This window comes from Ciconia boyciana, chromosome 15 (assembly GCF_034638445.1).
Source record: "Ciconia boyciana chromosome 15, ASM3463844v1, whole genome shotgun sequence".
Taxonomy (NCBI): Eukaryota; Metazoa; Chordata; class Aves; order Ciconiiformes; family Ciconiidae; genus Ciconia; species Ciconia boyciana.
The window spans coordinates 12,816,357-12,832,969 of NC_132948.1; the positions used below are offsets into that span (position 1 = coordinate 12,816,357).

Consider the following 16,613-nt stretch of genomic DNA (forward strand, 5'->3'; position numbering starts at 1 on the left):
TAATAATGCAGAGTAGCAGAAAAAGGCACAGCAAAAGGAAACAAAAAAACCTTAACAAAAGACACCATCATCTATTTCACTAAGCAGTTTTGGAAAGTTATCATGAACTTGTATCAGCATGACCACAAAATCTACTTTATTATGCTGATTATAAGGAGGGTGGGGAAAAGCTGAAATGATATTTCATTCATCTATCCAAAAAGGCCTGTAAGCTTCTAGCAGCGTATGTGACTAGAATTTTGCAAGGCTGGTGGATGGTTTGCACAGACAACTTTATAAGTATTTGACTTTATTTGCATTAAAAATAGTGTTTTCAAGGAGCCTAGGAGTGCAGAAGCAGCATAAAGCAACACAGTCTTGGACCAGAGGAATGAACATGACAACCGGTTGCGTTACTAGCCAGCCTTGGCAAGTAGTATCTCACAAAATGACTTCCTGGAAGAACCAGGCCAAATGCCCAGGTTTGGGGTAATTTTGTATTTTTAGCTTTGCTTCATCCGTGCTCAAAGATTACTTTCCTCCTGGCCCATCTCACTTAGATGTGTTAAAACAGATCAGAACATAGAAGACATAAAGGAGATCTTGGTTAGGGGAGAGTGGCCCCATGGGATTTGGTGTTTATGGCCTCTCAGCAATCTCCGCTTCAGGTAGGTCTACCAATGAAAACAATGATAGATTTCCTTTTATTTATTTACTTGCCACTCCGACAAACTCTTCTTGAGCCCTGATAATCAAGCTGGGTTTCTTCTTGTGTCCAGTGGGAAGTTCTGGTACCTCTGAGTGTGTGCCGGATGGGAGGGGAAATGGGAAGAGCAGAAAAGCTGCTCTGCAGGGCTTTGCATTACATTAAAACGAAATAAGGTCTTTTAAGCAATGAGTAACTGCTTCAACATGGGCACCTTGAGTAAAATAACTTGCATTTTAAATTACCTGATTTAAATTAGATCTCTTTGGAGCCAGGCTGCATTCATTAGTTTTGGAGAGGTAATATCTAGTTGGAGGTTATACCCTGAGTCAGTTGGAGGTAATGCGGAGTGTCCCGGCAAGTTTGATGGCACTGGCTCTGCGTAAACAATTCTATCAATAACACGCAGGAAAGAAACTAGCTCTCACTTGCTTTCTCATTTGAACTGACTTGCTAAAACTCAAAGAAGTGAGAAAATGTGTCCTAGGTCTTTCAGTATCAGTGGCTTAATTTTGCACTCCTTAATCCATCCTCAGGTGTCTAAATCACGTGCGGGTTTAGAGGGCTGTGTACGTCTAAATTTTTTTCTTATATATGGATATAACTGTTTAAGGACATACCAAACCCATCTGGCTGCTATATTGCTAATTACTTAAATGAGACTCTTTCTAGAGAGAGATTATTAATATTTTCACTTTAGCATTCTTTGGAACAGAACTGTGCTTTAAGGGACATGAGAAACCATTTTTTCACTTAAGCATTAAGGCAGCTTTTCATACAGATCATCAGTTCAATCCTGTGTTTATTGGTGCTTACATAAGGAAAGGCTGCCATGCTGAGCCCCATTTCTCACTGACTGGCATTTAACATTTTTAAAGATCAAATATTTACTGATGTAACTTGGTAGCTGCCCAAATTGAATTTCAAAGGTCCTTATCCTGCAGTTTCTATTTGTGCATGCCTTCCATTGAAGTCAGTTCCATGCATCTCTAATGAAAATGAACCTTCTTCTCTCTGTGGCTATTTTTTCAGCCTTTCTGTGCTTTCCATTTATTACCATGATTTACAACAATATTGTGAGTATTATTAATCCAGATTGCAGTCAATGGGAGTTTGGCATGGTTTTACACTGCAGTACTGCATCTTAAATAGTTTTGGCTTCCAAGCTGAAAGAATTTGGCATGCAACTGCTTGTCACTGCCCAGTGTTAACAAATACATACAAAGCACTCATCATGCCATATGCACCCAGGCCAAAGAGAAAGAAAAAAGGAAGAAATATATTGTTACATATTTGAGATCTTTGAAATGGAGGAATGTATGAAAGCATAGTCTATAGAGGATACGTGGCTTAGTGAGGCTGAGCAAGGTACTTTCTGCTCAGAAGTTCCCGAGTCCAGGCCTCGGTGCTGACCCACTGATGCTGTGCTGGGTTAACTGCCTGAGGGATCTACGCGAATGTAACTTCTACGTTAGGGTGGGAATTTTTTAGCTGTAAAATTAAAGAAAAGCCACTTGGGAGCTGTGCATGTGTGTTAAGGGAGATTATAATTTTAACTCAAAGGTTGCAGTCAGTTTCCCCTGCCAAAATTGCAGCTTTCCTCGAGCAGTTTGGAAAGAACTGACTTTTATGGTATTTAGCACCCAAAACCAGAGAGAAGAACTATTACTCTTTTAACACTGTCATGACATTGCACCTAGAGTGCATTCAGCGATCACTGCCCCACCTTTTCTAGGTGCCATGAAGCCTACCTGTGCTATAAGCAGGTAACTTGGAGTGTGTCAAAGAGACAAGCTGAAGAAAGATGAGCACCAAGTAATCGTTTCAGCTTCTGTAGATCATAAGCAACTGATTTACAGATGCACAGTGCCTGACAGCCCACGCCGAGATCTGCAAGCGGTCAGATGTTGTCTTGGCAGCTGTTGGATGAAGCCCCTTGTTTGGTGCCATAAGGAAGATGGGATCCTGTTAAGAGGATGGCATTTTTATTTAAAGGGATGTGGGCTTGCTAGCCTAAGAAAAATAGCAAGATCTTCTGATGCTGTACACATTCAGAAGTAATCAAATTTTTTTGCTATGCACAGTAATTAAAAAAACAATGTACCAGGACAATTTCCTCATCCATTCCCTCCTCCTTTTCTTTCTCTCTGTAAAAATGATACCTAGTAGAGCAGCCAAGATATTTTTCAGTCTGTTGCTCATGGGTTTTTTTCATTACTTTTTTTGTTCTCACACTGCTTGCCCAATACAGCAGCTGTTAAATGGGGAACTCTGAGAACTGGGGAAGGCTATTGGTGTAGCATTTGATTAACAATATTTTTGCAGAAAATTGATACGTCAACTATTTTTAACCTCAGGCAAAGGAAGGATCAAACCCAATCCATACTCAATTACATATGGCAACCTTTTCTAATTTCAGATGCCTTTATAGCCTCTGATATTTCGCTGTTTTTTTCCTATATATTGTTGTCTGCCACAGTCTTCCACCCTTTGTGACATCATGGGATTTTTTTTTTTTTAACTGTATGATTGCACCATTAAGAAATACATTCAGTGAGCTTTTGTGTTGACCCTGGGAGCCTACAGTATTTTGCTCATTGCTTCAGTAAGTGTGTGTTGGCATAGCTCTGCTGACAACAATGGAACAACTAAAGGTCTGGCTTTTATGCATAACACTTTATAATTCCCTATTGATAAGCTAAATTAATTTTTGTACAATTTGTAACATTGTTTTCATTACATATGCCAGTTACATCTTAGGGTGAATCGGACAAACAGACTCTAAATTAGAATAGTTGAGTGATCTAAGCCCAAGGTCTGTTGCAATGCAGTTTTCTCATAGCTTGGAAGATAACAGTCAATATAGCCACTGTAGAAATAGGTGATTATTCTTTCTTTCTCTTTCTTTCTGTCTGCCTTCTTCCAGGGAACTGAGTAGATGAATGTACCTGAAAGCTTTAATTTTCTAGGTAATTAGGAGAAGTAGATTGTATAAGGTGGAAAGGAAAATTAATAAACCGTGTGGTCCTGGATAGGTCATGCTAATAGTCAGGATGTCGCTTGTGAGGACAGGAAATCCTTATATTAGAAGCATCATTTTAGTCTCTAATTTAATCCATAAACCAGAATCAAAAGTGGTTTTGATTCATACACCTGTAAGAATATTTCAGTGGGGCTGTGACTGCACTAAAGACAAGCATACTGACAAGGGGCTTCTTTGTCCTGGTGCCTTTTCTTGCCACCTTTGAAATAACCCATGGTATTCTTAGAGGTTGAGAAGACAAGGCTTCAAAAATCTCTGAATTAGACAAAATGCTATATTTTGTAAACAGAGAGAAGTGAACTCCAAACTGAACTTAATAGGGTAAATTATCATCTGCGTTGGATGAGAGGAAGTCCAACACCCAACACATTGGACTTGGAGCTACTGAGTTTAGGTCAATGGCAGATCTGACCCACAGATTTGTCCTTCTTCACACTGGAGAAAAATACATATTGAATCAGAAGGTGCATACCCTCCTCCCTTGGTGGCCACCACTATGTAGCTAAATATTTGCTTTTTAAATTCAGGGGAGGAGAAACAAGCTAATCTCATAAAGGTTCACCCCACCCTCTGCTTGGCTTCTCTTCCTTGGCAAGCCTTCCCAGCAGCAGCTGGCTGACTGTTTTTCTTCTGCAATTGTGTTCATGACATTTCCTGCAACTAGGTTTTCCTGAAGGTTTCCAGCAGTCCTGTCAGCCCCCTACCCCCCCTTTTTTGGCCTCTTCACCCACTAACCATGGCCTTGTGCCTAGTTCCCAGCAGTGTAAGTGCTGTATCCCCATCACACATCGATGCATATCCTCTATATGCTCTCAACACATACAATGAGCTTCTGTGGTTTGCTTATAAATCTGACTAATTTACAGAGAGTCAGTGGTTAGCGTAAGGGATGCTGAACAGCTCTGATGTCAACAGAGACAGTCCTTCCTCAAGATACCTGCCCCATCAGACAGACAGAGAGTTTGCACTGTTTTTCAGTGACAAGAAGTTGCTTTCCCCTTTTAATGAAATTATTTTTTGAAGAAGCTGCACTACCCCTCTCCATGAAGAAGGACTGATATAAAGAACCTAGATTAGGGAGAATTGATGCACAGATCCTGGATTACTTACTGTGCTGGTACTTTCCCTCTCCACACTACTGAAAGCTGCATAAACTGTCCTTTCACAGGCTTTTATAAACACTCAAGTGACTTAATCTTTTAGCGTAAAAGCCTACTTGTATATTAAGCTTTCTGTTATCAATGTCATTAAATCAATATCCTCAGTGCTACGGGATCCAAGTCACATATAAGCTGTCACAGGCAGTTTAACTTAAGAAATGCAGTATTGAGGTACAGTCAGTTCGTTTATCATAGATTAGAGAATACTTTGAAGTAGCGCTGTTGAAGATCAGAGAGGGTTTATTCCTTATTGTAGCCCGTTCCTTATATGTTGGGGGGCTTTCTATTCTAAAGATGGTTTTGTTGCAGAACTCCAGTGAAGTCTGAGAAGATGAGTGTTTTATGCAGTTACCATAAACGGCACTGAAAAGCCTTGTGAGGCCTACGTCGTGTGTGTTAAAACATGGGACGTATTCTTTAAGAGACGTAAATAGACAAATTGGTATGGACCCTTTTTGTATACGCATTATTTATCTGTTCTTTTTCCATGTGGGTACGCCTACAATTCTGGACGGTTTAGAGACTGTATCGCCTCACTTGGTGTAGTTCTTTGTCTAACAAGTGACATCTGTGTTTAGAGCTAAAGATGGAGAAAAACAATAATTTGTCCCTTGCTAGAGATACTTAATTGAGGGTAAAGCATACATCTGGGATTTATTTGTGTAAAAGGATACACAACTGAAGTACTATGTCTTCTTCCAACCTGACCCTGCGGTGCCCTTTCCATTTAGTGTATTAAGAATCAAGATTTATCTAGAGATATCTTACAAATCAGAAATGACAGTTATTGTATGGTCTTAGCTGTTATTACAGCAGATCTTTCTCTCTCTCTCTCTCTTTTTTTTTTTAGCCGCTGTTTGTCTGTCATACGAGTGAAGTAATTTGTAATACAAACTGACTATAGATTCTTTCAATTGCTTACTTCAGGAAGGCTATAGACATGATGGACATAACATTATACAGCATAATGGGCAAACATTATGCTACATACCCTTGCTGCTGGGAAAACAGAATGAACTCTGCCAACGAAACTTGAAATTAACTGAAGTTGCAGAAGGCACTTTTCCAGCCGTGGGCTATGGTTCGTTAGTCTTCTGCAGTTTCTGAACTAGTGCTCTTCAAGAATACTCTGAGCAGCAAGAGGTGGGACAAGGGAAGGCAGCAGTTTCTGAAAGACGCTCACTATTTCATAGGTGGCTTGTGATTTGGAAGGTGTGCAGGACCCCTGCCATTGTTAAAGGTGAGGCTCATGGTGGGGCACTTTCTGAAAGGAACGGGAAGTTCAGAATCGATGGATCTAGCAGGGAACATACCGCTTTGATCGTGAAGCCTTGCACGGTGCCTTCACAGGGCTGCTAGTGATGGGGAAAGGCTTTCACAGATGAGGAAGGACTCCTATGTATTAATTAACATCATATACTTGGTTTTACTACATCTCCCTCACCACACCTGGAAATAAAGTGGCATGAGCAGATTGGGGGTTATATCAGTGAGGTATTTCCTGGTGATGGGGGACATGACTCTTGTCTCGTTATCACTTCCCAGCATGGCACGCTTCTGAGAGTGTGCGGTTTTACCATTTGCTTTGCTCCCTGCGGGGAAAAAGGCTACAGGATGTCACCAGAGTCAAAGGGGAAAATAGAAACCCTTCGCAGATAAGTGGCAATCTTTCCTCTTCACAAAGCTCTGCTTCTGTGAGTACCTGACCTGCAATCTCAGCTGTTTCTATGATGAAGGCTTAGGGAAAACAGGGTGAGTCAAGGAACTAGAAATTTTGTCCAGGGATGTTGCTCAAGCAGATAAGAAAATGCCATTTATGCTATCCAGAGATGTGAGTTAAGAAGAAGTAAATGGCCTTATCTACAGCATAGCTACTTGAAGTGTGTGGAAATCCGGTATGAATGTGTGAATGTCCTAGGTTAGGCAGAAATGCTTTATTATCGCTAGTAAGGAGGGAACTGTGCTACCTTGTGCTTGACGCTCGTTGTTGGACTTGTGGGAGAGGAGAAGGAAAATTGCATCAGGGACTTCTTGTACTTGGTTTAGTTTCAGCATGATGAGGTGGTGGGGTTTTTTTCCTTCTTTCTCTAAAACAAGGAAAGCAATACTTCGTTATCTTTTGGCTTGACAGCAGAACTGTGTTGCAATAATCCAAGGGCTGTTAATTCACCAGTGGTTTGTTTATGTTGAAGACTCTTGTAATTAAAAAATTGCCTTAAGGTCAGGCCTGACACAATGTGGGCGTTGGGGATTTATGTATTAGAAAGGGTTGAACAGATCCTGGAAATCCTCTAGTTTGCATATTTTGTCTATAACAAACTATTACTTCACTCCAATGTGATTTGAATTATTTTGTCATGAAACTGGTGTAACAGAGTAGAGAATGGGGTCTCAAAGCTTCCTGAATGGAGGAGATTGAGTCAGTGGCTAAATCTGTTTATGGAAGATGGAAATTATGTCATCATAATGCTAAGGTGTGTTAAAATAAAATCTCGAATTATGGCATTGCTCTTTCAGTTTGATTGTATGTTTTAAAATAATCACTATTGCGGAAAGAAAATGTCTGTGAGTTGGTCATTGTAACGCACATATTTCAGTGTTATTAATCCTAGAATGTGAGGTTCTTATTACCCAGTGAGAACAAAACCCAACGAAGCCAAATATATGCTGAAGAATAATGCCCCAGTCCTGCAAAAATTAACACATATATTTGTGCTTATATACAATAAATAATCCTGGTTTGCTATTTACTTAAATGGGACACAGATTTCTCCCTCCAAGTGACATGAGTTTAATCCCAGTGTGTAAAATTAAGACTGAATATCAGCCTTTGCATGTTTGGAGTTTGTGTTAAAGCCACAAAGACTGACAAAATTTGCTTTCAGTTATGGTGTGTTAATCTAGAATAAGTCTATTGAAGTTATTATAACAATGAGAATCAAAAGTAGTTGAATAGTGGAATTTAGTCCTTTTTAAACATTCGTTCAGGGTTTATATTTTCTTTCTTGTAGACTCCCAGACAATACAGCCAAGCACTAAATAAGAGCAACAGAGTTCATCTTTACTGTGCATTTCTGGACTACAGGTATGTTACATAATTTCAAATTCTTTAACTTGGTTTAATTAAATTACACTTAGTTCATGATGCTATATATTACCTATATTCTTCTTGTTCTCTTTCATTCATGGAAATAGTTAAAGAAATGGAGCCACTGGTTTACAAAAACCACAATCTCATAGTGGCTTCTTACCATAAATAAAAGACTTGTTATTCACAGACCCTGTGCTAGGTAGGTAATTGAGAGACTGACAAATTTTGGAATCAAAACTGCAGACTGATACAAATAGTGCTTATCTTGGTTTATGAGCATGGACACTTGGGCAGATGCTTGGATGTTTTAAGATGGCAAACCTCCAGCACAGCCATTGTTTTCACTGGATCTGTGCCTGTGTCACAACACGATGCGAGATCAGTATTTCAGAGCTATGAATTTTGGCCAGTGCATGGAATGGAGAAATATTATGCCCCTGAATGAAAATTAAAATAAAAGAGGCATAAATATCACCTTAAATTTCACTCAGAAAATAGGAACTATAGAAAAGCAGTAGCTATTTTTTTTTTAGCTGTGAATATATTTCATCTGTTTTTGATTTCCAAACATGCTGCTCTTACTGAATCAATCGAGAAAGAATACAAATAGTGAATTTTGAATTTCATGAGGATTAACAGTTTTTGAGCCGTAACGGTATAAGCCTAATTGATGCAGCAACGGCCTGCAATGCTGTGATCCCTCCTATCTGGCATGCACATGGGAAGGTCACTGTAATTGTTTTATTGAAGTTTTGTTTCAAGTATGTTGAACTGTCCCAGCTGTTGGCAGTTACTCGTTGTTATGGTTACTCACAAATTACAATAAATTAGAAACAGATTTTAATGAAGCAAATTAATATGGTTGGGGCATTGTTCCTGTACTGTTTTCCATTGAGGCTTGAGCCATTGAGGCTTTGCCTCAGGACAGAAACTGAAATATGAAATCTGTCCTTCCAAATGAGTTTTATTTGTGTCAAGATGGTCTTATTCCCTAGTGTGTAGTAGTTAAAGAATAAGCAATTCGTTTCTGACCTATGACAGACTCTCTTTGAGAACTCAAGGAGGTCCCAAAGGACAGAGGAAGGGTGAGGTAATACCTGTCTTTAGGATAAGCACCAAGAACAGTACAGATCACTCAGTCTAGCTTCAGGACCCAGAATAATATAAAAAGTAATAAATGGTTGAGAAGCAGGCAGTTTGGGTGGGTGACCTACAGTGCCTCAGCCCACGGAGCCCCCCCGGATATGTGACTGGATTCTATGTCCCCATTCCACTGCAGGGCTGTGATTGCACAGGGGTGTCGGGGTTTCCCTGGCTCCAGGAAGAAGCAAACTCATGAGGATCGCTCTCCTGCGCAGCCCTGGGACCAGGCCACACGGCCAGCCCAGCCATATCCGCAGCGGAGCAGGAGCTGCTCTTGCTACCCCTGAGGACGAAGTGACAAAAACCAGTTGACATGGACGGGTCACTAGAAATCATGCTCCGTCAGTCAGCATTACTTTCTTTGACAGGATGAGTGGGACAGTGGACAAGGGAGAGGCAGCAGATATGATACACTGACTTTTTTGACTTCCGCAAGATTATTGACTCATCTGATCTTATAGTTCTCAGAATATAGAAATTTGGGTCTAGGTGAAATGCCATAAATGGGTTGCACAATGTAAAGAAAAAATGTTATCATTCATTGGTTATAAAAAGGAAGAAATCTCGAGACATTCATGTAGAGGTCTGATCTGGGCCCTGTTCCGGTCAATATTTTCCATAACGATTTTCATGATGGATTGAGAAGGCACTAGCAGTGTTTGTGGATGCTCCAGCCTGAGATGGCTTTCAAAACTTTTTATCTCCTGTATAGTACAATGCATGTCAAATTAACCTGATAAGATGCATTTTGATAGAGATTATGTTCCATTTTTGTGTGCTTTGCAGCAATGGAACTGGTGTTTGGTCTAATGAAGGTTGTGTGCGTGAGAGTGGGGACCTCAACTACTCAGTGTGTCTTTGTAACCACCTCACTAACTTCGCCATTCTGATGCAAGTGGTGCCTCTGAAGGTGAGATTAAGCAAAGGAGTACATCTTTCTGTTAAAAATGAAGCATAAATACATCAGTTGCATCCTCACACCACATCAGTAAGTGATTGGAACTGGGCTCATTTTTGCCCAGCTCAGATTTATTCCACATCTTGCTTTCTGGGATGATGTTCTAATACTTCTTGACTATATTTATTTTATAAAACTTTTGGGAACTGAAATGGAGCATGAAATGAAACACATCTGTGGTAGGTGGGAATTCTCTTTATTCTCACCCTTTTGGCATGATTTCTTAAAGTACTAGGCAGGAAAAGCACTAGAGGGCATTGTACAGGTGACCCTGGCTTTTATGATTCATTTTCAACACAGAGACAGCTAAGATGTGGCTGTTTAAGGGTTTTGGTAACTAGAATTGTGGAATATGAACAGCCAAGCTTGAACTCCATGTGAAGCAAGCTCTGCTGCCAGCTGGCCCCTACCATTGTCTCTGCCAGCTTTCCAAGTGCCTCCCCACTGCTGTTTCTTCACCTTGTTGCCAAGCAGGGGCTTGTGTAGAAGGAGCATGAGAAAGAAAACGATGCTTTAGAGTTGAGAGTTAACACCTTATGCATAGTTTTCTCTATGCTCAGTTCCTTTGTCCAAAGAGCTATCAAGCAATCCTCTTTTCAGCTGGAATATGACACTTTCCCTGTTTACCCAGGACCTTATACTTGCTATTTATACTCATCACTGGTTTCAGATGAAGCTTTGATGGCAAACATGTTGCTCTCCTTACTAGACATATTCTTCTCATCATGATACCTTACGATGTCCTGAGGTTTCCTCAGAGATGGAGCAGAGTGTCTGCTCCTTGCAGGTGAAGTGCCGGTTTGTGCCTGCTGAAGGACTTCCTCTACAAAACTCAGCACCAGGCAAGGTCAATCCCATCCCAGATCTTAGCAGACAAACAGACAGCACTGCCATGAGCATGAGAAATATCTTTTTACTGCGTTATTTGGGTGTGCTACTGTCAGGGGGGATCCAATGGAGGTAGTGATGAACCCCTGCTTGGACAACCCTTGGTTAATAATGACTGTATAATAGAAATAATGTACAAACCATACATTTAAAGAAATGTATACTACTTGTCCGTCAAATTTTTACTCTCTGGCACATTCTCGGCCTTCTACAGACACCGTCCTAACAATATAAATTAACAGACTGAAGAAGAGCTTCAGGAGGACAGTAGGAGTCCTACTGTCACATTTATCACTGTGTGCTGCTAGCAAGCGTGGTGTCCTCTGTGGTACAGCTAGAGGGGTTTTGTCAGCTCTGTTGGCGTGGATGCATTGACTATATGGCCACGTCTCAGGCTCCTGTTAATTGGTTTGAATGATGGGTTTGCTCTTCTTTTAGACAGTAGCTTTGCCAAGACAGCTACTGCCGCAGGATGGGCTGCATGTGCTCGTGAGGGCGGCACAGAGGTTCCTGCATAGATACAAAAGTGACCTTGCAGCGTAGGGGAACTCTAATCGGGGTTATACCACTGAGCAGCTCTGAAGTCTTTTCAAGGAGTGAATCATCCCAGACTGCTAGTAGGAGTTACTGATTCAGTAACGCTGTTAGCACAGCTACTCACACGGTAATCCTGGTTAGACAGTGTAATGCCATGGAAGTCAGGGACACAGTTTAGAACAAGATGGTCTGCTACCCGAAGAGCTTAATTAATACCCACAGCCCTTTGTATTAGTCTAACCATTTGAAGATGGGGTATCCTGTTCAGGTCACCCAGTTTTTATCTAACCATTATTATCTTTATTACTCGTAAAGCACCTAATGACCCCAGCTAGTTTCCGAGTATTATTTTTCTAGGAACATTTTGTACTCATAATAAAGTGCAGCTTTGCCTGAAGAGCTTCCCATCTTGTGAGACAAAAGTAGAATGGGAGAAATGCACTATTATTAACCCTGTTTTAAAGAGCAGTATACAGGGATTTAGCCAGGATTAAACAGGGTGTCCACCAATTAAATGCCAGTGAAAGATTAGTCGATTTTCCACCGGGGAATAGTTCTGAAAGGTCTAACTTTAAAATAAACAGATTTGAGATTGTAATGATTAATGAGATGCTGCAATAAGTTCTAATATCAAAGATTTTTTTATATCAAAGTCTTTGGAATCAAGCTTTCCTAAAGAGATCTGAAATGCATAACTAGGAAAGGCTGGACATGAATAGACTGTCCAGTTCCTCACAGTTGTTTAATGGTTCTGTTTTCAATATTTTCTCCCGTCCTAACTCATTGGTTTAATTTATTTGCATCTGCCAAAGTTTGCGTGGAATGTTTTTGCATTGCTTTTTTTTTTCTTTATAATAATTCAGAAAACAATATGAAAGTGCTGCTGAGATGTTACGTGGATGTGTGCGAGACACAGACCTAGTCACTCTCATGCATAAAAAAATTACCTATGTGACACAGTACTGTAAATGCCTGTATAAAATAGTTGGGGTTTTTTAAATGAAACTTAGTTCCCATCATTTTCTGTTGTATTTTGACCGCTTCCACCTAAAACCCCATTTCTGAACAAAAAAAGAAGGGAATTTATAAATTTGTGGCAGGAAAAGTGAAATGCTGAAAGGTGATAGGAGTATTTCCAGTATAAAGTCTGTACGTTCCTAGTGCAAATCCATGAGAATTTGAAATGCTTGCTGCAGCTTTCAATGGAAGATGGTGCAGGCTAGGTAGAAAATATTCATTCATTTCTAAGCTCTTAAAGTTCACCTAAAACCAATTTTTGCATGCACCTCAAGTGGCAGAATTTATAAATGCATTGTAGCGTGGAGAAATTTGGGTTCACTGGTCTGCAGAGCGATGAACCTGGACTATGCCTCGACACGGCTGCTTTGCCCTGCCCTCCCACCACCTGCACCAGCTCGATGTTCCAGCGAGGTGGCAATGAGAGTGGGCACATGTGGGGACTCAGGTAATATTGCCACTAACAAGCCAATGAAGGATGCCATCCCTTCAACGTGCTTTAATTCCAGTTCCTCTCCTTTGGCTATTGTGTAGGCCCTCTCTCAGAGTTCATCAGAAGATCTCATCCCAAATCTTTGACTAAGATATACCCTTTAAATTGACTGTTTAGGATTATCTTGTGGTAGTCATTTTTTTAACCAGTGAAAAAAATTAGTATCTTAATTGTGTAATTGGCATGAAGTTAAGATTCAAGCAAAGACAAGCTGCCTGGCTTTTGAGCTATACAAGCAGACTATGCTCAGTTACAAATTCCTAAAACATTTGCTAAGTATTTGTTTCACATGTCTAAGCAATAGAGCCTACTGAATCAACTAGACAGTTGGAAACTTCTCCCAGGCGTCCTTGGAACCCTGTTAAGTAAATGTTAAAATGCTGTGGATTTTAAACATATATACATGTTTATTCACCATGTTCTGAAATTCATGAGCCAAGGTTCAAAGGGCCCATATAAATCACCCGTTGGAATACTAGATTGTCAGTGCTCTAAGAAATTGTTGCAATGATGTTATATTTGATCTTGAACTTTTGTATATTTTATTTTTCTTTTCATAAATGGAGTTCACAGATAATATGAGACAAGAAAAAGAGAGGGTGGGAGTATGCAACTGCCCACATTTGAACAGTTCTATTTATATAGCTATTATATATCTGTGGCTGTATAAATAGAACTGAATGAAATTTTTCCACATGAACACTATTTTTGACAGAACATTTATTTTTTGTCTAGGTTCTGTTTCTTACAAAATGGGGTCTGCTTTTCATGAAAAATGTAAATTATTGGAAATGGATTGCCTGAAAACTGGAGAGGTTTTCATCAAAAGCTGTATTTTGGTACAAAAAAAGGACTTCATTCTTCACGGCACTTCTACTTCGCGTGCTTTATACTTCCGTTCTCCTATGGAAAGTATCATTTCCCTTTCTCCCCATCCTAGGGATAAACGCAGCTCTCAGGGTAGCACAAACAGGCAGACGTCCTCTCCAGGGCACCATAACAGCCTTTAACCTGAGGCACCAGTCAGCAGAACAGTCAACCCAGGTATGAATAGTCCTGCCAGCCCTTGCAGAAAGGCCGGCAGATGCACAGAAAACAATAAAAAAAGAAAAGAGGGGGAAATCGACAATTCTGAAGAGAGGTAACACAGACCAGTATGTATGCAGCAGCTTCAGACCTGGGAGAGCATCCCTAGGGAGAACACTGTTGCTGTGGAAATCCATGAACTCTTGAGACCACTTCAGTGCAATAAGTGTTCTGACTCTCTCAGCTCCTCTTCATGAGATTGATTTTCTTTTTGCTTAAAAAAACCCCCCAAAACATAAACTTTCCATTAATGAGACACTGCAGTTTTTAAAAGAGTTTGCTCTTCACAACTGGAGAAGACGGTGTACTCTCTGAGTTCAGAAAAAGCCGAGGTGTCTCTAAGCGACAAATACAGAAAATAAATGACCTTCTGAGGAAGTAACTTGCCACGTAAATACTTGTGGATGAGCATTTCTAATGACCAGAGAGCTGAGCTTGTATGATAACTATTTGTCAAGGATGGTGACTTTTTCTTCTGAGTTATGCTAAATTCGAGCAAGAATCTCCTCACTTAACTCCCTCTCTTTGTTCCTTCCCATGGTTAAGTCTAGCTTTTTCCACGTACAGAACAACAGCATGATCCAGACCTTGTCAGCTTTGACGCACTGTGAACCTGCCCCAGTGCCTCCCTTCCTGCCAGTACTGGTCCAGCTCCTTTTCACACCTTCACCCATACCCACCAGATCCCTCTATATATTTACGCAGTTTGTGCATTTCTTGTGGGCGTAAATGCCTTTACGTATTCTCAAGATTCTTTATCATTGCAATTTTATGATAAGGTACAGAACAATGTTAATAATGTATGCGCCTGGCTTGGGGAGGAATTGCAAGGTCTCACATGGATTTCATTTTGTTTCAGCGAGACATTCATAGGAACAAAATTGTAGGATATCTTGCATCTGACAGTGCTTTCTCTTGAATACTTGAAGTATTGTGAGATGAGGAATGCTGACAAATTGTTAGACGTTTATGGAGCAGACTGTCAGGTGCGTCTAATTTCCAGGGAGCATAGAAATGCAAGGAAGTTCTTAGGAACAAGCTGTGAGTTTGTGATTTTTCTTCTTGATCTTTACTCAAAACAGGTTAGATTAATTCAGTCACTATTCTACTGTATGCCAGCTGGAAGTAATCTCCAGAGACTGAAATCTGCTGAGGTGAAAAAGCATTTTTATTCTAATATTTCAGAGAAAGAAATTGAAAAAGAGAGGTCACAAAGAAGAAGTTTAAATTCTGGAATTTTAGCGATCAGCACGCAATCAGCACGCAATCAGAATTTGGAAACTCGGTTGAGTTGTCTTTTCACAACTCTGATCAAGTTAGTAAGATTGAGAATTTTACAATTGCATCTCCCCAACAAAATGTGTCAGTGGGACCTTCAGAGTAGTTGTGCAGATATTAACTCATTCGTGCACTCCTCCTCCGGGAGACTCATTGCTCTGATCAAGCTTCTCTTTCCGATGGGGGAAACTGAGGTAGAGTAAAAAAGTCCCTCATAGCAAATCACGGCTAAAGCTGCACTCTCGGCGGCTCATGTCTGTCTTTCTCCTTCCTTAATCCACAGAACTGTGCTCCAGGTTTGCCTCACCCGGCGCTCGCTGCAGTCAGGACAAACCCGTACTGCCAGCTGCCCTGCAATGTTACAGTTAGGGAGACAATGGTGCATTAATATGGCTGTGGTAGGAAAAAGAAATAATCCATTTAGTTTGACGTGTTTACCCTGGTTTATGTTTGCTTCTTCTGGAGAAGGTCCAAGTAGAGGGCACCCAGGGTGATACGTTCCCTGTGGTGGTTTTCTTGTAGCGCAACAGTCCTCCGCTGTGCCGCAGGCTTGAACCTGGATAGGAACAGCAGCGGATGGGAGCTGAGATGTTCCCCCAGGCTGGCACCCTCCGCTGGCACAGAGCCTGGGCAGATCTCGACCTGCAACGTCACCTCCTGCACCCAGCACCCAGCGCTGCCTCCCGCTGCGGGTGGGAATGGCTGGTGGAGAGGCACCCGTGCTGGGGCGGGAGGGACGGACGAAATCGGGAGGAGAGACGTGAGCGGTGCTCCTCTGGTGCAGTCGGATGGAGGGGTGCCACAAGGTGCTTCCTAGACAGCAGGAATCGAACCCAACACGGAGTAAGCCACGATTCAAAAGCACTCCAAAGAAAATTCAGACACTATTATTTTATTTTGGGCAGCTTTACTTCCTCTCATCAGTCAGTGGGGCCCTATGCTCCTGCCAGGAAACATGCCAGCCATCTGGCAGTTTTTATTTTTATAGCGATCCAACAACTACAAAGCATGCCAGGCTATTTGTACCATCTGCCACATAAATGTCATTTCAGCAAAAGGATGGTGGACACCTGGGGACCCAGAGTTCAAAAATCCTTTTAAAGGGGAAACCATTGTCTCCCACAGCAAAATAGAGTTTAAGGTTTGGGTCCCCCTCCCCCAAGTGACCAAAGCAGGACACAACTGTAATATTTATGGCTCCTAGACAATTTTCTTAAATTGTTTTTTTTCCCCT

The 16,613-nt window shown here is 41.0% G+C and overlaps 1 protein-coding gene across 2 annotated transcripts in view; it reads left to right on the forward strand.

Moving 5' to 3' along the window:
* The window catches only part of ADGRD1 (adhesion G protein-coupled receptor D1), a 155,958-nt gene that overhangs the window by 76,721 nt on the left and 62,624 nt on the right, over window positions 1–16,613 (forward strand). For both annotated transcript variants that reach the window (XM_072880258.1, XM_072880259.1), the window contains 2 exons: window positions 7,900–7,973; window positions 9,909–10,032. In XM_072880258.1, coding sequence (XP_072736359.1) covers window positions 7,900–7,973; window positions 9,909–10,032 — 198 coding nt within the window. The remainder of the gene's footprint in view (window positions 1–7,899; window positions 7,974–9,908; window positions 10,033–16,613) is intronic.